The following is a 24,214-nucleotide window of genomic DNA, read 5'->3' on the forward strand; positions in this document are numbered from 1 at the left end:
CTGACTAATCAATAAGAGATTTTTTTCTTACAGACCCTGGGGAACTGTGGAGGACATGTTGCATGAAGAAAAACAGAGTCCTAAAGATAATCGACCTTGAAGTCCAGATGGCTCCATCACTCAGAAATAAGATACATTTTGCGAGCAGATTAAGGACAGGACATGCCTGATGGGAGACAATGTCTAGGGGCTAATCTTTATGAGGACAATTATAGAAAACAGACCCTGGGAGCTCACCTAGTTTTAGATTCTTTCCCACCTTCTAATCCTATTTAATGGCTGGCTTGAGCTGAAATGCCAGAGTGGTTTTTCAGGGTGCTATCCCTGCTGCTGTCTCAGATCACCAGCATCTGAGTAACAGCACCTCAAAGATTCAGCCTCATCTCTACTTAATGACTCGAGTAGCGACAGGCAGCACAGACACAGTTTGTTCTGGTTTCACTTTGAGAACTGATTGTGCAAGTCTTTGCCGAAGCTTGTCTTTTCACTCAGAGTATCTAGCTGTCCTCAACAGGCAAGTTCCGAGTTATCTGGCTGTGCTACTAACAGAAGTGGAAATGTCCGATGTATTCTGCCTCCGTTGCATTTTTTTTGGTCTTCTATTCTTCTTTTATCTAAAAAGTGTGTAAAACGCAAAATAGGGGCTATCATTTTTTACTTTTTCTGGTAGTGGTGGGTACAACCCTACCAGTAAACCATCAAGTGATCTGTTACTTACAAGACTGACGTCAAGTATTTGCTGTCACGTTTTGTCAATGAGAAGAAGCTAAACTCCACTGGCCTCAGAGAACTGCTTGAGGCCGGCAAAATGGCGGGAAGCCACTAAAGGGACTTCTGGAAGTTGCAGGCTCGTACGCCTGGAACTCCGAGAGTTTGGGAATTTTTACTATTTTTTAATAGCTCTAACGGGGCCGACTCGGTTCTTCCCCCCCTCTGGGGCTTCTGGGAAATGTATTCCCCAAGTCCGTCGGGAAACAAGGGTCTTCTGGGAAGTGTAGTTCCGGAGCGCCGAGGAGTCGCAGGCACTTCCGGCCGCGGAAAGCGAGGTTGCACCATGTCCTCCGGCCGGGAGGTGAGCCGGCCCTGCTGCCCCAGGGCCCCTCCGAGCCTCGTCGGCCTGAGCGCGGGACTGGCCGCTACCTAGGCGGCCGCCTTGGGATGGAGGAGCCGCGGGCGCCCGCAGAGGCCGAGAGGCCGGGGACGGAAGCTCCTGTGCTTCGCTCACCGAGCGGCGCCGCTCCTGCCGTCCTGCCGGCTTCTGGCGAGTGTGTTATCCGCGCTCCACTTCCCTCCCCTGTAAAGCAGCGGCGAAGGTAGCGGCGCCGGGGGAGGGCCGCGGTTGGAATTCAGTGGGACAGTGCGCGTCCAGAGCTTGGGACGGTGGTGCCACTGGCTGCCGGGTACAGGTCATTCCCTCCCCGAAGAAGGGAGAGAAGGCCGGGGCCCTCCCGTCGTCCTCCCGCCGAGCGAGCTCCTTCCGAGCTTGGCTGCGTTTTCATCTCGTTAAGGAAGCACGGAGTCGCCCCGCGCCAGTGCCTGGGGGTGTCCCTGCCGTTTGCAGTTTGTTTGGGGACACACAGAATCGCACTGGCCCACCTCTCGCTTTCCCTCACCGCCCCTGAATTTGGCGGGGGAGGAAGGAGGCACCGGGGCCCCGCACGGCCCGCCCCAGGTGCACTCGCAAACACTCCCTTTTCACTCAGTAAATGACAAGTCGGAAAATGTTCGAAGATTTGTTGAATAAACCTGAGAATGCTTAATTCTCCTCTTAATATGTGTGTATTAGCACCACTCACACATATTTTAAATGTATATTTTTTAATTTACTATGTCTTGCATTTCTTTTTCTCTCTTGTCTTCAGTTCATTTCCTTTTATTTGCTCCCGAGAGGTTTTGAAATTATATGGGCTTGTGTTACTTTTTTAATGTTTAAAAACGATCATCTCAAATACTGAATTAAATTGGCATGTGTTTTCATTCTGAAAAATGTAGAGACTAGAAGTGTACTTGAAATTTGATAAGGGCTACCCACCACCTCCTTGTTTAGCTGTAGGACAGGCTATAAAGGTTATAGGTATACTTTTTTATTATAACCACCCTTCAAATTTGTCTAATCGTTCTTGGGCGTTTTTTAAAAAAGGTATTACCAAACATATTTACAAATGCTTTCTTACCATTGCTTCTTTCAGAGTTCACTTAGTCATAAACTTTCTTCATTTACGTTCAGCTAAAATGTCGTTCGTTGTTTCTCCCGCATGTAAATCCATGATCATTTAGCTGAGCATAGAATTTAAAGTTGACAGTTACTTCTTCATTTTGGAGACATTATTCGATTGTCTTAGATCTCCATTCTGTTTTCCTGATTCAGTCCAATGTTCATTTCTGTTAGGTAAACTATATTTTCTTTGGGGGAGCTTTAAGGATTTTGTTGTTGTTAGGTTTATTTAGTCCTTTGCATTCCTGAGTTTCACTGTAATTTGTTTAGGAGTACATTTTTATTTGTACTGTTCAGAATTTCTATTTATGAACTCAGTGATTATCTCTTGAAACAGGACCTCTCTGCCATTTTTTCCCATTCTCTTTTCACACTCCTCCTAGACAGATGTTAGGGCCTCTCAATATGTCTTCCATGTTTCTTGACTTCTCTTTTGTACCTTTCTCTTTGCTCTGTGTTTTTCATCATCTCCATGCACATAGGATGAAAGGCTTTTTACCAATAGTCTTTTCTAGCTTCATTAAGTGAACTGACCCAAAGTGACACTGTTTAGAAAACTAATAGTAGTGTCAATAAAATGTTACTAGCTAGGTAACAAATTATTAATTAAGAAGAAATTTTAAGTAAGAATTCGGGCTTCCAGAGATTAAAAGTTCACTTTCATAAGAGAGCAATAATAAATGAAGTCTCAGGTCTTTTTTTAGTTGTTTTGTTGAAAAGGACATTTGCAAATACAGGTGGTCCCCAACTTATGATGTTCCTACTTAGGATTTTTTGACTTTACGAGAATACAGAAGTGACATGCATTCAGTAGAAACCGTATTTTGAATTTCGATCTTTTCCCAGACTAGCAATATGATGTATAACACACTCTCATGATGCTGCTGCAGCAGCAGATACAACTCTTAGCTGTGTTGCTAGCATTTTTTGGATATTGTGTTTTGTGTTTTCACATCCTGACATATCTATAAAATGCCTATCTGTGTCTCCTGCTTCTGGTGAGAGGAAAGAGAAGAAGGCAATTACTCTTGAGATGAAACTCAAGATAATTGCTCAACTGTGGGCTAATGTAAATGTTCTGGGCACATTAAGGTAGGCTAGGCTAAGCTATGATGTTCAGTACATTCGGTATATTAACTGCATTTAAAAAACATTTTTATTTATTGATTTTTAGAGATAGAGGAGGGGGGAGAGGGGGAGAAAGAGAGAGACATCGATTTGTTGTTCCACTTATTTATGCATTCATTGGTTGCTTCTTGTATATGCCCTGACCAGAGATTGAACCCATAACCTTGGCATATCAGGGTGACGCTCTAACTAGCTGAGCTCTCCAACCAGGGCTTAACTGCATTTTTGACTTATGATATTTTCAAGTTTACAGTGTGTTTATAGGGACATAACTGCACCCTAAGTCAAGAAGCATATGTACAGTTTATGATGCAAAGTGTTTGCTTTTTTGTAGCTACAAGAAAAAGGGATTCCTGGTTCTTAGAACTTTCCATCTACTCATTTAGTTCTAGGAACAACTGTATGAGGTGGGTGTGACATATGATTCTTATCCTATCATTGTGCAGATGATCAAAGTGAGGGCCAGAGAGGTTTTGTTTTGTTATGTTAACTCCCCTGCTGTTACACAGATGGTAAGGATCATTTCCAGGATTTAAACGTAGGCCCCTAACTGTCTGACACAATTTGAGCTTGCTGTAGCAACAAAATCTAACCTATTCCGGTGTTTGCTCCTCTATGAGACAAGCCATTATATAGATTTAGACAGTATTTTTTTAAAAAAACAAAAAGAATAAGAATTTAAAAAATAGAATAAATAAATAAATAAACCTAGACCCTGATCCCAGAGCCCACTTTTTTTTTAACCTTTGTGTTGTTGTAACGCCTCTTATTTCTTACTATGCCTGAGGTCAGATATCCTTATAGAAGGGATACTGCATTTGGTTGTGCAGGTGTTTCACTGGCCAGTGGTTCCTGACTGGCAGATCCATTAGCAGCTATAGTCTCTTCCATGCTCTGTTATCAAGCTGTATGTGGAAGTAGAATTGCTCTTGCATAATTCCTGCAAAGGTCCACATGGGCTCATGGCAGCCCTGGCCTGTGTCTCATGGCTTCTTTTTCCCCAGTTATGCCATCTCAGGACTCTGACCTTCCCCAGAAGAAGCAGGAAAAAATGACCAAGTTTCAGGTAAGTAAAGCATTCCTTTCTGTCTCCTAAAATGTGATTTTATTTCTCAAAGATTAGGCACATCTTTCTTCTCTTCCTTGGAAAAGTTCATGGAAAACAACAGATCTTGAGTGCATGTTGTGTTCCAGACTGTGTGTGTGTGTGTGTTATTTTGTCTTGATTATTTCACAAAATGATCTTTGAAAAAAACAATAGAAATCTGAAGTAGACAAAAACAATTTCCATTATTACTACCCTATTTTACAAACTAGCTGTTTTCACTTTCCCATATCCCTTTCTCATGTGCACTCATACCTGTACGTTTGCAACATTAGAATTGATGGGGTATACTTATCTGTATTAGATAAAGGCTTAATATTGACAGTTCTTATTATTAGTAAGATAAAGACCCATTAGTAAGATAAAGAAAAACCCAAGTATGAGTAAAAGAAATGAACGGAAGTGTCACAAAAAGAAGAAAGTAAATTTATGTAAAAAATAATGATCATTAATAACTAAATGTGTGTAAATGTTAATAATAACTTTATTTCACTTAAGTTGTCAAAGAGTTTTTTTTTAAATGGAATGCCCTATTTGGTCAGAGTCTAGAGATTCAGGGACATTTGTGCTCTTTCACATGAAAGGTGACTTAGGAAAACTTTAAGAGGGAAATCTGTCATTCTGCTTTCAAAATTTTTAAGTTTATATTCTATGACTTTGCAATTGCTACTTCTTAGCTAAGATCTCTGTAAAAGGATCTTTGCAGCATTAATTATAAGTAAAAATCCATAATTATTATACGTTTGTGTTGATTAAAGATTAATGGCTAGTTCTAAGGCATACTATACTGTGCAATCCCAATTGAATGAAAAGGACTATAATGATACCAGTTGTTCAAGTTTATTAAGTATTTGTTATGTGCCAGGCACCGTTTTGACTACTTTACATATATTCACTTGTCTAATCCTTTCAGACACCTTTCAATTTAGACACCATTGTAGAGAAGAGGAAGTGGAGATCCTTAGAGGTTAAGGAGTTTGCTCAACATCTTGTTATTAATACCTTGGCATTTGAACCCAGCCTGTTCCTTCACCAGCTGTGAATGCTACAGTAGGTAGACAAGGCATGGGCCTTGAAAGCACAGAGGAAGAGCTATAAGCTATAGACCTGTCCTGGAGGGTTGCAGAAGGCCTGTGAACTTTGCATATATTGAAAATCGTGATGGAGCCCAAGCTTTGTGGGTAGGTAGGGAAGAGATAGTGAGAGAGGGACAGCTGTTGGGACTAAAAACTGCCATAGTTTTTTTGGTAATCCTCTTCCCCTTCTTGATGCTGCCTTCTTCCAGTGGACCATTTTTGCGAGATTTAGGTGGAGTGTGTTTGGTGTTGTAGGAGGCAGTGACGTTCAAGGACGTGGCTGTGGTCTTCACCGAGGAGGAGCTGGGGCTGCTGGACCCATCCCAGAGGAAGCTGTACCAAGATGTGATGCTGGAGAACTTCCAGAACCTGGTCTCAGTGGGTAAGGACAGGCGCTCTCTGACACTGAATCTCAACCCCTTTGAAAATCTCTGTGTCCTCAGTTGTTCAGAGCGTTGGACCTTTTGAAGCAGTTCCCTGACCTTGAAGACACAGTTTTTCTAACCCCTGGGACTACAGGCAAAGATTTTTCTGATCCTTCTGCTCAGGAAAAATTCTATCCAGAGGTGACTTTGTCACCACCCCCCAAGGACATTTGACAATGTCTGGGGACAGTTTTGATTGTCATGACTGGAGGAGGGGTGCTATTAGCATCCAGGGCTATCGATGCTGCTAAGCCACTTCCAATGCACAAGACAAACTCCTACAGCAGAGAATTAGCCAGTCCAAAATATCAACAGTGCCTCTATTGAGAACCCCTGTTTTAAATTATAAATGGGCAGCTTAGCTTCTATTCTTTGTCTTTCAAGTTATGGTTGTGACCCATTGATGGATCATGGAATCAACATAGCACATTGTACAGGGGTGGGCAAAAGTAGATTTACAATTGTGAGTGACATTCTTTTGAGTTAAAGCTTTTCCATACGAACAGCTATACACCTACTTTTGCCCGCCCTGTGCTGGCATTACCTTCCCCCCATGAAATAGTTTCTGTCCTTACTCTGTTTCAGTCTATCAGCGTTCCTTATCAAGACCTGCCTGCTCACATTGCAGGCTACACTGATCATTTGGTGAGTGGTGTGAGAGTGGGGGAAATTCGATGGAAACAGACAATGGCTAAATCTAATTTTATGTATATATAGACATGAACCAGGTCATGATCTAAATTTCTTTATTATTACAGTTCATGATCAATGTTGTTATTCCAACCATTCCCAAATTTACTCTTGGAAGATAATTTCTACACGGACCTAAAATCCTATTTTATGCCTACAGTCTGAGTTCTTGTAGCCTAATGAGGTAGAATCCCACTGGTCATAACAGTACTGTGGACAAGGTGAGTAGGCTTTTCATTGATGTCACTGTAGGTTGGAATGGGGCTTGTCTTTGTTGCACTGCAGCCATGTCATTTCAGGCTTCAGCTTGCCTGTTAAATATTAGACTTACAGTTCTGAATGGGTCACCTTTACACATAGTGGGTAAGAGCCTGACGACTCCTCTCTTTGCTTCCACGTGCATGGGAACGCAATAAAAGGATGGACAACGTGCAGGGATGACCCTGCCCTGGTTCATGAAGGCCTCATCCTGTGGTCCGAGCATGAATCCTGACATTTCGCAACAAAGCATTCACTTGTCCTCATCTTGGAATGTTGCTTTTTGTTACAGGCAGCAAGAGTCAAAATGAGGTGGAGACTCTTCGAAAAGTTGCATTGAAGTACTTTCCACATGAAGAGCTATCTTGCTGGCAATTCTGGAAACAGGTTGCAAGTGATTTAACCAGGTGTCTTCAGAGGGAGAGTTCCCAGTTACTACAAGGCGATTCTGATCAGGTTTCTGAAAGTGGGAACAATATAGAGAACTATGAAAGAGGTAGCCCCTGTTATGTTGAAAATCAAGAGTTTTTCAATGTCGAGGATTCTCGTGGGAATATATACCCAAATGAGTCACAGAATCAGAGTGGAGGCAACCAAGTTCATGTGAAAAATAACCTGCGTGTCTGTGAAACCTTCATGAAGAAATCACCACTTAGTGATCATATTAAAATTGACACAGAACAGAAATCGTACAAATCTAATGACTGTGGTAAAAGCATGAGCGATGGCTTCAGTCAGCATTTGCCCTGCAGAGAGGAACTCCATCCATGCAGTGAGTGTGGAAAGGGTTTCAGTTATAGCTCAGTGCTTTTAACTCACCAGACCATACACCCAGGAGGGAAATGCTTGGCTCAGAACTCACACCTGCAGACTCATCAGAGGATTCCCCCAGGAGAGAAACTTGCTAAATGTCATGACTCCGGTGATTGCTTCAATAAGAGTTCCTTTCATTCGTACTCTAATCATGCAGGAGAAAAGTCCTATAGATGTGACAGCTGTGGCAAGGGATTCAGTAGCAGCACAGGTCTTACCATTCATTACAGAACTCACACTGGAGAGAAACCTTATAAATGTGAGGAGTGTGGTAAATGCTTTAGTCAGAGTTCAAATTTTCAATGCCATCAGAGAGTCCACACTGAAGAAAAACCATACAAATGTGAGCAGTGTGGGAAGGGCTTCGGGTGGAGTGTAAATCTTCGTGTTCATCAGAGGGTCCACAGGGGTGAGAAACCCTATAAATGTGAGGAGTGTGGTAAGGGCTTCACTCAGGCCGCCCATTACCACATACATCAGAGGGTCCACACTGGGGAGAAACCTTACAAATGTGATGTCTGTGGTAAGGGCTTCAGTCACAATTCACCATTAATATGCCACCGGAGAGTTCACACTGGAGAGAAACCATACAGATGTGAGGTGTGTGGGAAAGGCTTTACTCGTAATACAGATCTTCACATCCATTTCCGCGTTCACACAGGAGAGAAGCCCTACAAATGTAAGGAGTGTGGGAAGGGCTTCAGTCAGGCTTCAAATCTCCAAGTCCATCAGAATGTCCACACTGGGGAGAAACGATTCAAATGTGAAACATGTGGGAAGGGCTTCAGTCAGTCTTCAAAGCTTCAAGCCCATCAGAGAGTCCACACTGGAGAGAAACCATACAAATGTGATATGTGTGGTAAGCACTTCAGTTATAGTTCAAATCTTAAACTGCACCAAGTAATTCACACTGGGGAAAAACCATACAAATGTGAGGAGTGTGGGAAGGGCTTCAGTTGGAGATCAAATCTTCATGCTCATCAGAGAGTCCACTTGGGAGAGAGGCCCTATAAATGTGAGGAGTGTGGGAAGAGCTTCAGTCAGGCCATAGATTTCCGGGTACATCAGAGAGTCCATACAGGAGAGAAGCCATACAGGTGTGCTGTGTGTGGTAAGGGCTTTAGTCAGTCCTCTGGTCTTCAATCGCATCAGAGGGTCCACACTGGGGAGAAGCCATACAAATGTGATGTCTGTGGAAAGGGCTTTAGGTACAGTTCACAGTTAATATACCATCAGAGAGGCCACACTGGAGAAAAACCTTACAAATGTGAGGAGTGTGGGAAAAGCTTTGGTAGGAGCTTGAATCTTCGCCATCATCAGAGGGTCCACACAGGAGAAAAACCTCATAAGTGTGAGGAATGTGGTAAGTCCTTTAGTCTCCCCTCAAATCTTAGAGTACATCTGAGTGTTCACATTGGGGAGAAACTATTTAAATGTGAGGAGTGTGGTAGGGGCTTCAGTAAGAGTTCACGTCTTCAGGCCCATCGGAGAGTCCACACTGGGGAAAAGCCGTACAAGTGTAACGTGTGTGGTAAGGACTTCAATCACCGGTCAAGTCTTACATTTCATCAGAAAGTCCACTCTGGCAAGAATCTTTAAGAACAAGAAACGTGTTAATGACTTCAGTCAGGTGGTACATTTAGTTTTTGGAGAGTCCATGCTGGGGATAAACACTATAAAGTATTGAGAGTGACAAGGGGGTTCTTCAGTTGGAATTGAACAAATCCATGAAAATGACGACATAGAACCAGAGTAACAGGAATAGGACTCATAAATATGTAACCCTCTTGGTAAAATCCAATTGATGTGATATTTGAGTACATACCAAAAGAGAATGTGTAGAAAGGATATTTGCCATAAACAAGCTAGTTTGGGGGCAATCAGGGAAAGTGTTTTATTTTCCCATTATCATTTTCTATGTATTTACAGTGACCATTATTTTTACTAAAGCTGAAAAGTATGAAAAATGAATAAAATAAAATGACTAAAAATTACCTCTAGCCAAGGACTCGTATGAAATATGATTGCTTTATTTCATGTGGTATACTGAATTAAAATTAAGGAATATAGCCCAGGTGGCATGGCTCAGCAGTTGAGCATTGACCTAGGATCCAAGAGATCATGGTTTGATTCCCTGTCAGGGCACATGCCCAGGTTGGGGGCTTGATCCCCAGTAGGAGGCGGCTGATCAATGACTCATTGATGTTTCTATCTCTCTCTCTCTTCCTCTCTCTGAAATCAGTAGACATTAAAAAATGTATACATATATATATTGGATGATGTCCAGAATATATTAATCTGGAAAACAAAGCATGGGATTTTCATGTGATTACATTTTTTTAAAAAAGGTACAGATGCATTAGGTAGGTATTCTAGTTACCTCTAAATGGTGAGATTTTTGCATTTTTTTGTGTTCCAATGAAACTTTATTATGGACAATGAGATTTGGGTTTTTTGTGGGTTTTTTAAAAAAATATATCTTTATTGATTTCAGAGAGAGGAAAGGAGAGGGGGAGAGAGAGAGAAACATGAATGATGAGAGAGTCATTGATCGAGCCCACAACCTGGGCATGTGCCCTGACCGGGAATCAAACCCTGATTGCCTGGATCCTAGGTCGATGCTCAACCGCTGAGCCACGCCCGGCCGGGTGGGATTTGAATTTATATATTTTTCAGGTGTCATAAATTTTTTTTTTTTTTTTTTACTTTTTAAAAAAATTGATTTCAGAGAGAGGAAGGGAGAGGGAAATAGAAACATCTGTGATGAGAGCCATTGATTGGCTGCCTCCTGCACACCCCCTACTGGGGATCAAGCCCACAACCTCAGGCATGTGCCCTGACAGGGAATTGAACCATGACCTTCTGGTTCATAGGTAGACAACCACTGAGCTACCCAGCTAGGCATGAAATATTTTCATTTTTCCCAACCCGTTAAAAACATAGAAACCATTCTTTGTTATTTTTGTGTGGTTTTAAATCCTCACCTGAGGGTATCTTGCCATTTTTAAAGAAAGTGGAAGGGAGTGGGACAGAGAGAAACAGTGTGAAGAGAGACATCGATCTCGTGCATGTGCCCCAACTGGGGCTGGGGATCGAACCCTGCAGCCAGGTACGTGCCCTTTACCGGGAATTGAACCTGAGACCCTTCATGTCAGGGCCAACACCAGTGAACCATAACAGCCAGGGTGTGTAAACCATTCTTAGTTCATGGTCCATACTAAACCAGGTGGCAGGCTGGATTTGGCCCACAGGCTGTAGTTTGCTGAGTCCCAATCTAGTTGATCATATTTTTAAAAAAAATTTTTACATTCAATATTATATTAGTTATAGGAGTACAGAATAGTGGTTAGACATTTATATAACTTAAGAAGTGATCCCCAATAAGTCTAGTACCCACCTGGCACCGTACCTAGTTAATACAATATTAATGACTATATTTCCTATGCTGTATTTTACATCCCTGAGACTTTTTTTTTAAATATATCTCTATTGATTTCAGAGACTATTTTGTAACTGCCAATTTGTACTTAATGTGTTTTCACCCAGCCTCCCAAACCCCAAATTTCTTTACACTTACTGTTTTGAAATAATTTAAGCCTTTCTGTAAAAATTATACAAAATCTCTCATATACTCTTTATTCAGGATTACTAGCTGGTAATGTGAGTCATTACCCTATGAAGTGAATGTGTACATATATTAATACTTCTGTGTACATGCACATTATTTTGAAATTTATTTTTTGGTAAGTGATGGAATTAAAATCAACCTCTGGAATCTTTAAGGTGTATATTGCCTCTAGCAGAATTGACTCTCCATATGAATATCTAGTTCCTAACCAATTGAGCTACCTGGCCAGGGCCTAAATATGGGGTGTCTCCAAAAATGTATACACACACTTTGAATAAAAGGCAGTGTTTGTTAAAATACATTTAATTTTCAAAATTGAGCTATCAGCTGTTAAAGTGTGTATACATTTTTTGGGACACCCTGTATATTACAATTTTATGTGTCAATCACCTCAATAAGGGTGCCAAAAACAAAGTTGAATTTGTTAGTTATTTGAGGAGGATCCCCTACAGCCACAGCTACTTTTTGAATAATCATGGCTCATTTCAATCACCTTATAGAAAAACATTCTGTTGTATTTATGATGGCAAGAGGCGGCTGGATACAGAAGATGGTATGTTTAAAGGTGCGTCAAAAAAACATTTTCAGCATATATTCTTGGCTTTTCGTTTCCAAGTTGCAGTATTTCCTTCACTCTTTTGACAGCGCATTCTCCTTCACTTGCCAGAAAACTAATTTCGAAATGAGCATTTAAAACCAAGAAAAACGGGAAACTTTTGGTATTTGTGAGTGGTGAGAAATTACTCTTCCAATCTGTGTGTTTTCAACATTGCGGAATGAATAACTCACAAGATAAGCAGATTTAGATGCATCCAGACAGCGTCAAGCTGACTTTCTGTACTATTCATCCACATTTACTTTTCAGTCACACTTAATACTGCCTTTTTTTTTTTTAACTTAGGAAAAAGAAAGACCGAGAAGGAGGAAAATAGGTCAAGCTCTAATAGTGCCTGAGAACGGACTAAACTGAACCATCTTTTGCATATTTCTGAAGCTGCAGCCGGATGTCCCCGCTCCCTGCGGGGCATTCTGGGAAATGTAGTCCAGCGCGCAGGGCCGGCGGAGCCACTTCCGCTCCGAGAGCGAGGAGCTGCAGCCCTTGTTTCCCTCCCGGATTGTGGAGAGTGATGGGCGCGAGTCGTCAGTATCTCCTAGGAGGTGAGGGCGTGCGGCCCCCCGGGTCCCCTCCTCGCTTGCCTGGGCGTGGGACCCGCAGGTGCCTTCCTCGCTCTCGGGGGACAGAAGCGGCAGAGGGCAGGTTTGCGCCTGGTTCCCGGGTGGCGTTGGGGACGGGCCGGGTCCCGATTCTAGGTCTGAGGGTCTCTGGGCCGGGTTCCTTCGCCTCCCTTCCTTCTGCTCTCTCTGCCGCCTTCTAGTGACATAATCCTTGTAGAGTTATTCAGTTTCTCTGCTTCTGCTGTCTAAAGTGGAGTTCATAGTAGTGCCAACAGAGGGAGATGGGGCAGGTCACCCTCCGGCCGGCCAGTAGTGTGTGGGGTCTTGACTTGGTGAAGGAAAGATTTCAGGACAGGAATCCAGGTGCCGTTTATTAAAGCTGGGATCAGCGGGAGTTTAGGAGACAGAACATAAAAAGTTCACGCCTGACATAAGGTGTGGGTGTGCTCCAAAGAGAGGCAGGGCTGGCTTCCTTTATCTTGAGGGGTTTATCTGCTTTACAAAGGCGGGGTTTTCAGGGGAGGTCACAGGGGAGGATCTCAGTAGAATATTCATCAATTTTTCAAGGTGTGTCCTTTCAGGGTCGTGGTCTCCACTGAATGGTCACTGCCTGGGCAGGGGGTCATTAGTCATGCATCTGGCCCTGGCCTCCCTGTCTTGGTATTGCAGCTTTTCTGGCCATGGAGCTGAAATACAACTGAGGCCTTGATGTTTTCTTTAGGGAAGAAAGGTCAGGGGAGAGGTCCAAAATGATGATCAGTGATAAATGTCACCCTGGGGGCAGGTCCTGCGCCAGTTTTGCCAGTGTGACGTTCTGCATCTGGCTGAACATTGCTCGGCCAGTTTGTTCAGTTGTCTGTTTCCCTATTCCACTTGCCAAGGCATTTTCCTAGCTTCTTACTATTTTGCCTCAGTAGTACCTCCCTAGTGGGCGTGTAGTGAGATTTAGGTGAGGTAAAAGATGTACAAATGCTTAGAAGTGATCCCAGCACAAGCTAAAAGGTGGCTGGTTGTTATCTATTAGTTCTTTCAGAGAAGCGCTCAGTCCCTGAAAGCTTCTGTGCTGAGCCTGCCTAAGTTCTGAGCTCCAGCCGCACCGCCACTGACCCTTCTCTGTGCACTGTGGGGAGTGGGCTGTTCCTGTTATTGCTAAGGACTCCCCACTCTCCCTCCCCCTGTTTGAAAGGAAGAAGTGGTGCCTGGAGGATGCCCACGAGATTCATTTTGGACCACAGACACAATTTTAACATCTTCCAGCCTCTTTTCCGGTCTCAGCCCTGACTTTTCAAAGAGGGTGCAGGGAGGAGGAGGGAGTGACCCCCTGGCTCCTGGTAACATTGTCCCAACGTGGGAGAATTTAACAAGCTGTGTGTCATTTCTGTTCTCAGTCGGGAACAGGTTCCTTCACTCATTAGCAAATTTTTTCTCTCGGGCAGATGTTCAAACAAGTGTTGATGAATCAGGAATAGTATTTCACATACTGAGTGGCAGATAGTCTTCTATAGGTTTTATATGCTTTAATTAGTTTACTCTTCATAACAGACAAAAAATACTGTTGTGTTCTGTACTTCACAGATAAGAATGTTGATAGGTGAACAATTTATGGGAAACAGGGACGAGACAGAGCTAAGAATTTGAAGCCAGGCAGCCTGGGTTCTTGACCTTCATGCCCTACTCTCCTTCAGCCCTATGACTAAGGAGGGAGGGTATGGGGATGTCCTCTGCAATACATGCCATGAACTGGAGGAAGGGTAGTGACCAAAACTATGCATCTTCTTTCTAAAAAGATGGATAGATACAAGCAAGACGAATAACGAAAACACACCCGCGTATGTTAGAAAGTGATGACGCTAAACATCCAAAGGAGTGAATGGGAGAAGGGACATGGTGGGTGGGGATCTACCTGATATAAAGCGATATCCATGGAAGAACTCTGAGAGTGACATCTGAGTAATACCTGGTGTGAAATCAGTCACTTTCAAAATTAAATACCTAAATAAGTAAATAGGGTTTGCCTTACCCAGTAGCCCATGAATGACCCTTTTATGAATGTGTCACTTTTAAGGATGACCTTGATGGAGTTTGAGCAAAACAAGTAAAATGGGAAGTAGGAAGACACAGAGCCTCCTCCCCTCCTCCCAGCTGGGGGCTTCAGGCTCAGAATCACGCAGCTCCCCGAGTCCACTAGCCCAGGCTGCCCAGCAGAGTGTGTTTTCTGTCATCCTTGGATTCCGTGGGTTTTGAGTACTCCCTCTCCTCTAGGTGCTAAGGATAAAGATGTGTTTATTATCTCACAGGCAAAACAGTTGCTGACCCTCTCCTCTATGGGGGCAGGGATGCCCGGGTGATGGAAGGCTTCTCAGAGTGGGTGGCAGGCAGCAGGCAGGTGGTGGGCAGGTGCCACGCTAGCCAGGCTCCCCAGACCCACTTACTTTCTCTTACTAAATACTGTGAAACGTCTGGTCTCCTTGCAAAAGTCCATTACTGAGCAGAGCAGGAGAGTGCAGCAAATGTAGGGCCAGCGCCCGGGGATTGGACGTTATGATCGGGTGTTGCTCCCAGGCTTTGAGAAGCAGACGCGTTGCTCTCGCTCCTACTAAACTACTTCTGCCCGAGGCTGGCAGTCCCGTGAACGTGGGTAGCTCTAGGCTCTGCTTGCTTGTTTGAATAGATTCACGGAAACGTCTTAACAACGCTGTGAGCTGGGTAATGGATTCTCCCCATTCGATAGGTGTGGGAATAGGCACCAAGAGCTAGTGGGTCGGAAGAATCAATAGTGGAATCCTGGTGACATGCCCCACCCAGACCGTTTGGCCTCAGGGTTTCCTCTCGTGGTCATGGCCAGGACATGCCACTGCCTTTCATGTCCCACCACACCCAGGATGAGAATGGTGACCCCGGGAGCTTCAGGGGACTAGTCCGGCAGGTTGTTCCCTGTACAAGGGCCCTGGCTGAGAGGCTACTGCTGTGGCCAGAGGGAGGGGTCACATTTTATAATTCACAGAGCAGCCTGTGTGCCAGGGCCCGTGTCTCATGGCTGCTTTCTCCTTTGCCACTCTGCCTTCCCAGGACGCTGTGCCTCCCCAGCAGGAGCAGGAGAAAATGACCCAGTTCCAGGTGAGCTGAGTTTTGATTTTTATCTCTTAGAATCTCCTCAAAGATTAGACACTTTTTTTCTCTTAGGAAGGATAAAAGACAGATGTTTGTTATGTGCCAATTACTATCTTTTATATTGGTTCTGTTTTTGTTTTTGTCTTTCATTTTTGTTTTTAGTTTTGGTTTTATTTCATTTATTTCACAAATAATAGTGTAGAAATTCATAGATATCAAAAAAGTTTTAAGAGCCAGATTACTATACTGCTATATCTGCTATTTCCCTGTGCTCTATTTTATATAATTACAACCACAGCATATGTACAATTTTTAATCTTATGTTTTCACTTGAGTTTTTTGTGATTTGGCATTATTTTATGTACTTCTTCCAGGAGGGTTTCTTTTTTGTGTGTAAACTTCAGAAGCTACAAACACACATGCACATGACTGTGTCTCTGAATAAATGTTTTGATTTATAACACTTTTGCATGGGCTTTTAAAAATTAAATATAATTTACTTACAAAAATTACACATCTTAAGTGTCAGGTCAGTGACAGTGGTATACTCCATTTTGGAGGTTGATTAATAGATTGGACTACCACCCAAAACCTGAAGTAGAATATTTACATTTCCCCCAAAAGTTCTCTCATGTGTCTTGGGCTGGCTGAGAAAGACATGAGTTCATTAGGACTTACGTACCCGTGGGGTGGGGAGGGGTGTGGCTGCCAGTGAAGCCTCCATAACACAGGCTTTTTCTCTATAGGGTTATATACAGAGTACAGAAAACAAAGCAACTGGTAATAATGTTTACATTACAGACTCACATCCAGAAATGTTTCTTTTTGGCTGTTCCTTGACCAAGGAAGAGCCGAGAAGCCGGCCAGGTTGCCAAAATCCCGTGGTAGCCGGCCAGGTTGCCAAAATCCCGTGGTACACTTATATTCCCACAGGTGGGGAGGGGGGGAGTTGGAGCTTGGGAAGGGGCCCATGTTCTCTCATATCACACAGTCTTTCAAGTCAGTTTTCTACCCCTGGGAGGCATCTGCTGTTCTGATCTGTCATCACATGATTAGTTTACTTGTTTTCAAGTTTAATATACTTAATGAATTCATACAGTATGTACAGTATGTACCCTTGTGCCTGGCTTCTTTCACTCAACATAATGTTTTTTAGATTCATCTATGTGGTATGTATCACTACATTATTCCTTTTTATTGTTGAGTTGTATTACATTTTATGAATATGTGGCAGTTTGTTTATCCTTTGGAAGGATAGACAAAATTCCCCTTTTGAAGGACATTGGGGTCATTTTGCAGCCTCTGATTGTTCTGCATGAAGGTCCTGTGAACATTCTTGTGCAGGTCTTCTTGTGGACATATGTTTCATATCTCTTGGTTAAACATCTAGAAGTGGAATGACTCAGTTTGTAGGGTAGGTGAATGTAAACAGTTACCCAAAGGGGTAGTACCAATTTACAGCCCCACCACAGCATCTGAAAGCAGTTGGTTTACATCTTTGTCATTGTTTGATGCAGATTTTTTTTTATTTCTACCATTCTCATGAGTGATATCTCACTGACACTATAATTTTTGTTTCCCTTATGAATGATGATGTTGGAAAGATAAAAGCTATCAGACCCTATTGTTGGCAGTAAATTGACCTAACATTTGTGGAACACTTTGGTTGTATTAATCAACTTATGAAATGTATATCCCCCATGATTCAAGATTTAACAGTTCCAGGGTGCTTACTATAGGAATTCTCACACATGACACCAAGTGAAATAAACAGGGATTATTTTTTAATTACACATATTTTGATGGGACTGTGGAAAATTAGTATGTGCAATTGACATGCTGGATTGAGAAGAGGAAGAAACTACATAAAGTAGACTCAGAGTCCTCAGGATCCAGAACAACTTCCCACCCATCCTCTCTGCCCACTCAGTGCTACCCCTCTCCCCATGACCATTGGTCATAAGATTGAGGTTGTCTGTATTTCCTATTGTAGGAGGCAGTGACATTCCAGGACGTGGCTATAGTCTTCACCAAGGAGGAGCTGGGGTTGCTGGACCAGTCCCAGAGGAAGCTGTACCAAGATGTGATGCTGGAGAACTTCCAGAACCTGGTCTTAGTGGGTGAGGACAGGCACCTCTGACACTGAATCTCAACCTCTGTGAGAATCTCTGTATCCTCAGTTGTTCAGAGCGTTGGACCTTTTGAAATAGTTCCCTGACCTTGAAGACCAATCCTGATATATTGTTAGAAGGGATTTGATAGGAAATGGACATCAGGAGGCAGGATCATTGGGGACCATCCTGTATGCTGGTTACCATGGCACCTTTCATATGTACAAATACATATGTACAAAACCTGGAATATAATATTAGCCATTGACATTCCTCAGAAAATTCAGCCAAATTAAATGATAACAGTTATCGTAGGATTTTTACTCCCATAAGATGTGTCAGTTATGGGAATGAGTTTTCTATTTTTTTCCAGTTATAATGTTCATTGGTGGAATATTATAAATTCTTTTCCCTTTTCCTGAGAAAGTTCCCTGGTCTGTAGCCGTGTATTTCTAACATTGACCTCATACATAAGTCTAGGTATAGTTCCAGATGAGTCTCCTTAACACTTAGCACATAGGAGCTCTTTGTTTCCAGAGGCATGAGAAAGCCAAAGACAAAGTCAAACTGATTAAATATGGTTTCCTAGTGTGGTTGAACTGTAAAATATTTTAATCTCTGAATAGACTTTCATTTGTTCTCATTTTCATCTCTGAATTCTCTTTATTGTTCCAGGACATTGGAATCAAAATGAGATAGACACTATTCAAAAAGTTGGATTAAAGTACCTTTTTCATGAAGACTTTTTGTGGTGGCAAATATGGGAACAACTTATAAGTAAGTTAACCAGAAATCAAGACTTGATAATAAATCTGGAAGGCAAGAAGTCTGATTTGCCAAAACAAGGTGATTCCTCCTTTCAGCTGTGGGCAAGAGAATCTACTCAAGTTTCTGAAGATGAGAACTGTATAATAAAGCTTCCAGGGGAAGTTCGAAGTTCCAATAGTATAAAATGTCAAGAGTTTCCAATTAAGACCACCTGGGATTTCTGGAAGAAAATGTATCTGAGAGAGTCACAGAATTATCAGAGTAGGTGTCAGAAGATTGATGGGAAACGTGAACTGTGCAAGTGTGATCCTTGTGTTATAAGGACTTCTCATGACCATGGTGATGATCAGGAAGTACACAAAGGCAAGAAGTCTTATATCCACAAGAACTGTGGAAAAGATTTCATGAAGAAATCATTCCAGCATAATGTAATCCACGCAAGAGAGCAAACTTCTTGTGAGAATGGAAAAGGCTTCAGTTTTGGCCCCAGTCTTGAACTTGATCAGCAGTTGCACTTAGGAACAAAAGCCCATATGTGTAGTCAGTGTGAGGAGGGCCTTAGTTATAGCTCAGTGCTTTGCACTCATCAAAGTGTTCCCACAGAAGAGAAATGCAGTAGTTATGGTGAGTGTGGTGAAGACTTCTGTCAAAACTCCCATCTGCAAATTGATCAGAGAGTCAGCACAGGAGAGAAACCCTACAAATGTGCTGTATGTGGGAAAGGCTTCATGTGGAGCTCATATCTTCATGTTCATCATAGTGTCCACACAGGAGAGAAACACTGTAAATGTGCTGTGTGTGGGAAAGGCTTCAGTTGGAGTTCACATCTTCATGCCCATCAACGAGTCCACACTGTAGAGAAGCCATACAAATGTGAGACATGTGGTACGTGCTTTAGTCACAGTTCGTGTCTTAAAGAACACCAACAAGGTCACCCTGCAGAGAAACCCTACAAATGTGCTGTGTGTGGTAAGAGCTTCAGTCAGACCTCAAGTCTTCAAGCCCATCAACGAATCCACACTGGAGAGAAACCCTACAAATGTGCTGTATGTGGTAAGAACTTTAGTCAGAAATCACATCTGCAAGTTCATCAGCGAGTTCATACTGGAGAGAAACCCTACAAATGTGCTGTGTGTTTGAAAGGCTTCATGTGGAGTTCATATCTTCATGTTCACGAGAGGATCCACACAGAAGAGAAACCTTACAAATGTGGCATTTGTGGAAAGGGCTTTAGTCAGAGTTCACATCTTCAAGCCCATCAGCGAGTCCACACTGGAGAGAAACCCTTCCAATGTGCTGTGTGTGGTAAGAGCTTCAGTCGGAGTTCACATCTTCAAGCCCATCAGCGATTCCACACAGGAGAGAAACCCTACAGATGTGCTGTGTGTGGTAAGAGCTATAGTCAGACCTCAAGTCTTCAATACCATCAGCGAGTCCACACTGGTGAGAAACCATACAAATGTGAACAGTGTGGGAAAGGCTTCATGGTGATCTCAAGTCTTCATGTTCATCAGAGGATCCACACAGGAGAGAAACCCTACAAATGTGCTGTGTGTGGTAAGAGCTTCAGTCAGACTGCAAGTCTTCAAACTCATCAGCGAGTCCACACTGGAGAGAAACCCTACAAATGTGCTGTGTGTGGGAAGAGCTTTAGTCGGAGTTCATATCTTCAATCCCATCAGCGAGTCCATGCTGGAGAGAAACACTACAAATGTACTTTGTGTGGTAAGAGCTTCAACCATATGTCAAGTCTTCAAGACCATCAGCAACTCCACACTATGGATTAATCCTACAAAAATTAAGAGTGTGGGAAAGGGTTCATGTGGATCACATAGGATAGAAGTTATACAGATGTGAGACGTTTCATAATTAGCTTTTTGTGTTTATATATAAAATTCCTTAATTCTTTTTACTTAACTTTTTGCTATAGTAATTTCTTTACATTTCAAAACTGTCACTATAAAAAGAATATTATTGATAATACAAAAAGTTGTCTTATACACCTTCTGTAATTATTAAACAGTTGGTTACATGTATAGGATTTGAGAAAAGCCTAAAGAACAAATATAGTTATTATTACTAATATTAGTAGTAACATTAATTTGTAGGTACATAGGCCTTGTCAGTGTCTATTTCTGATGTTTGGGCTTTTCAGTCTTGAAAAGTTTGTGATCTCCACTTAGTTGGAGGTGAGTATCAGAGATGGGCAGATGTCCATTTGCGGTTAGGCACCTGGTTAGGTAAGGTCTCTTCCAACACTGTTGGAGAGAGTCTTTAATGAATGTTTTTCCCAATGGACAAAAATATCCAGGTTGTAAGTTATGGCCTTTGAAGCCTTTGTCTTCTGGGAGTACACTGTGAAATGAATGTTACTAAGTTATTAGTTTCTATAGCCTGGTTAATGAGCCATTGATAATAATGTAGAATATCTCCTTTTAGTTTTTCTTATATTTGGAAAACAAAAAGATTTTAAAATCAGTAACATTTCAGAGTCATAAGGATAATAATTATTTCCCGTCTATTTAGTCCCATAACCAATTTTTTTGGTTCTCATTATTTGCCAGGATTTTTATGAATTTAGTTATTCTTTAGAGTTTTATAAATTTTTATCTAATTTAAAGATATGACCTGTTTAAAACCTGTAGTTTAGAGTAAGAGTCTTTTTTATGGATTTTTCTAAAGATATAATAAGTTTGTAAATGTATTAGAGTAAAATAATGACTGTTTATAAATGACAAAACTTAAAGTGGCATGGTTATAAATTTGATTATAATGCAATTAATAAAAAAACTTTGTTTTTGTAAGATATAATATTCCAAGACAATTTTTTGGTAAATAAGTTACACATGGATTAGTGGAAGTGTGTATTGAGCACTGGAAATAATTTATAAACTCCCAGTCTGTGGACCACAAATATCTGGAGTACCACTGCCAGACATCCCTACAGGGAACCATTACTTGTCTTGCCCCATGTCACTGACAGGACACCTGCTATCCCTGGGAGCTTCCTGGCTGAACTTGGCCTTAAATTGTTGCAAGTTTTCCCCTAGGGCAGACTGAAATCTTGAGAATATCGATTAAAAAAAAAGTATACAAATAGGAAATAGTTATTATTATTTTGATTTGGCAAAGCTTCCCATGTAATTTCAGGTATATTATATAGGCCCAATTATTTTAAGGCTTTTTTTAAAAGGAGAGAGAATGAATCCTTGAGGTATTCCAGTGCCTATTGGAATAACCCCAAATCACTTATCTGTTAAAAAAGTCTTTTAAAATTTAAACTTTGGGAAGGTTGTCAAATATACTTAACCAAAAGATCATATCATGAACTCATTGTAAATCTAGGTAAAACAAACATATTTTATGGTAATAGCTCTAAAAGACATCAAACTAAAACAGGTTTTAATATCAAATATTTTGTCTAGACCATAGGATCCTGCTTAACATATATAAGTATTTAATCTCTTTAGGCCAGTAAAATATCAAACCCTAGTAATGCCATCTGGAGGCAGAAAACACACCATATATAATACACAGACAAACACATAATCACATAAAGACCATACACATGAAGACAAAACACATGAAGACCATGCACCAAATCCGAATTACTAATTTTTGTAGAGAAGACACAAGATTTTTTTTATTTGCTTTTGATGACTTTTAGGAAGACTGGAAAAGGGGAAAATTTCCTAAATACCAAGCAGGAAGACCTGTCACCTCCTAGGGGTGTGAGATTGGGCAAGTAACAAGCAGTCTGTGCCTCAATTCCTTTTCTGTGTAATGAGGGGAATAATAGTACATGCCTAATAGAGTTGTTTGGAGATTTAAATGAGATAGTCACAGATAAAAGGTTGAAAACAAGCAGTAAAGATGGGTTTGTTTTAATTAATGTATTTTAATTCCCTGAGAGATGCTCACTTGCCTAAAAGTTTGAGCCCAGGAAGGGATCAGAGTTTCACCGGAAGTGCTACTGGCCTTTTTTTCCCCTAACCACTGGAAGAATCCAGGCCATTCTTGGCTTCCTTCTGCTCTCTCCCTCTCCCTCCCCGTTCTCCACTTTAAGAAGTGGGGGTGGGCCCGGCCGGGCGTGGCTCAGCGGTTGAACATGGACCTAGGATCCAGGAGATCTGGGTTCGATTCTGGGTCAGCACATGCCCGGGTTGCGGGCTCGATCCCCAGTCAGGGGCATGCAGAAGGCATGCAGTCAATGACTCATCATTGATGTTTCTCTCTCTCAAATCAATAAAAATATACATTAAAAAAAAAGGGGGGGGGCCCTAGCCTGTTTGGCTCAGTGGTTGGCACATCCCTCGGCCCTAGGGCTGAAGGGTCTCAGGTTCTGTTCGAGTCAAGGGCATGTACCTGGGGCGCAGGTTCCCCAGCAAGGTTGGGGTGTGTGCGGGAGGCAACCAATTGATGTGTCTCTCACATCATCTCTCTCTCTCTCTCCTCCCTTCCACTCTCTGAAAAGCAATGGAAAAAATGTCCTTGGGTGAGGCTAAAAAAAAAAGGGGGGAGTGGGAAGTGCGTGTGACTTCATGGTGGTGTATGGGGATGTCCTGTGATTCATGCAGAAGGGAACGAAGCTCTGATTTCTCCCGGCCTCCTGTGCTTCCCCAGCCCCCACGACTGGCAGAGGGCTGCAGGAAGGAGGAGGGAATGAGTCTTTTGGCTTCTAGTGACAGAAGCTCTCCTGAGTAGGACGTACCATCTTTCCTGCCATGTTATCCCTCTTTTCAGGGGAGAAGAGATTGCTTTTAATAATTATAAAAGCAATTCTGCTATATGTTCAAATGTTTGTTGAAAAAATGTGAGAGTGGATGGGAGGAGTACTTGGGCATCATAGTGATAGTGAATACTTAGTGCTAAGCAGTCGTATTTTAAGGGCTTTAGATAAATCATTTAATCCTCACAACAGCCTATGGAGGTTATTTACTCGTTTAAAGAGGAGGAAATGGAGACACGGAGCATAAGTTACCTACCCGAGGTCATCCACCTAAGACGCTGAGCTGAAAACTGAACCAAGCTATTCTCAGTCCCCACCCTCATTCCTCAACCTGTTTGTCATCAGGTTTGGAAGGGATAGTTTGTAAAGGACTATGAAAGCTATGTCAGTAAGCTTTTCACGGCATCTTTCATTATTTAATTGTATTTTATTTCAAATAGTTAACGTTTTGACTACTGAAATAATGGTTGTGTGTTGTAGATTGTTAAAAGACTAGGTGAAAATCTGAAGAGAAGTCTGAATGACTCGTATTCCCAGGATGTACAGATAACAACCGTTAACATTTTAATGTATTTTTTCCAGGTTTTTATGTTTACCTACATCTTACAAAAGCGGTGTCCTCGGTCCCTTTTTCCCTCCTTTCCTTTTTACGGTGGAAGCTGACAGTACGGCCAAATGCTCTAAGCTGGGGTACCACCCACAGCACCATCGCCAGGCCTGAACCCGCGTCGGTATCTGCTAATCTCCTGCCATCTAACCTTCCTCCCTCCCTCCCCGGTCACGTTTGAAGAAAAAATATTTCAGAAAAAGGGGAGACGGTCACCAAGCTCTCCTAACAGTATAGACTTCAGACCGACTCTCCTAAAAAAGAGCGTAAGGGCCGCCCAAGGACTGACCCCCCGAAAGAAAACGGGCCGGCTCGCGGGCAGGGCTGCCCGCAGGCTCGGAGGCGCGGGCAGCCGCCCGGGCAGCGCGGCCGGT

The 24,214-nt window shown here is 42.3% G+C and overlaps 2 protein-coding genes and 1 non-coding gene across 7 annotated transcripts; all 3 read left to right on the forward strand.

Annotated features, from left to right (window-relative positions):
• Positions 1 to 455: 455 nt before the first annotated feature.
• Positions 456 to 9,710, forward strand: LOC107542244 (uncharacterized). 5 transcript variants are annotated; one of them, XM_016219508.2, is made up of 5 exons: positions 456 to 1,313; positions 3,678 to 3,750; positions 4,348 to 4,409; positions 5,780 to 5,906; positions 7,190 to 9,710. In XM_016219508.2, the coding sequence occupies exons 3-5, from the start codon at positions 4,350 to 4,352 to the stop codon at positions 9,307 to 9,309; spliced, it is 2,307 nt and encodes a 768-aa protein (XP_016074994.2). In that variant the 5' UTR covers positions 456 to 1,313; positions 3,678 to 3,750; positions 4,348 to 4,349; the 3' UTR covers positions 9,310 to 9,710. The 5 variants fall into 5 exon arrangements, with proteins under 5 accessions (XP_016074994.2, XP_087682880.1, XP_016074993.2 ...); XM_087826754.1 differs by having other exon boundaries at positions 3,678 to 4,409; positions 5,734 to 5,906; XM_016219507.2 differs by having other exon boundaries at positions 3,678 to 4,409.
• Positions 3,888 to 3,990, forward strand: LOC148091065 (small nucleolar RNA SNORA28). The gene has a single exon (XR_015716086.1). It is a non-coding gene; the product is annotated as a small nucleolar RNA SNORA28 (small nucleolar RNA).
• A 2,143-nt stretch (positions 9,711 to 11,853) lies between the features above and the next one.
• On the forward strand, positions 11,854 to 21,591 carry LOC107542246 (uncharacterized). Its single transcript, XM_016219512.2, has 4 exons — positions 11,854 to 12,496; positions 15,584 to 15,631; positions 17,619 to 17,745; positions 18,412 to 21,591. The coding sequence occupies exons 2-4, from the start codon at positions 15,617 to 15,619 to the stop codon at positions 20,289 to 20,291; spliced, it is 2,022 nt and encodes a 673-aa protein (XP_016074998.2). The 5' UTR covers positions 11,854 to 12,496; positions 15,584 to 15,616; the 3' UTR covers positions 20,292 to 21,591.
• Positions 21,592 to 24,214: the final 2,623 nt, after the last annotated feature.

The sequence above is a fragment of the Miniopterus natalensis genome, chromosome 18, assembly GCF_054644295.1.
Source record: "Miniopterus natalensis isolate mMinNat1 chromosome 18, mMinNat1.hap1, whole genome shotgun sequence".
Lineage (NCBI taxonomy): Eukaryota > Metazoa > Chordata > Mammalia > Chiroptera > Miniopteridae > Miniopterus > Miniopterus natalensis.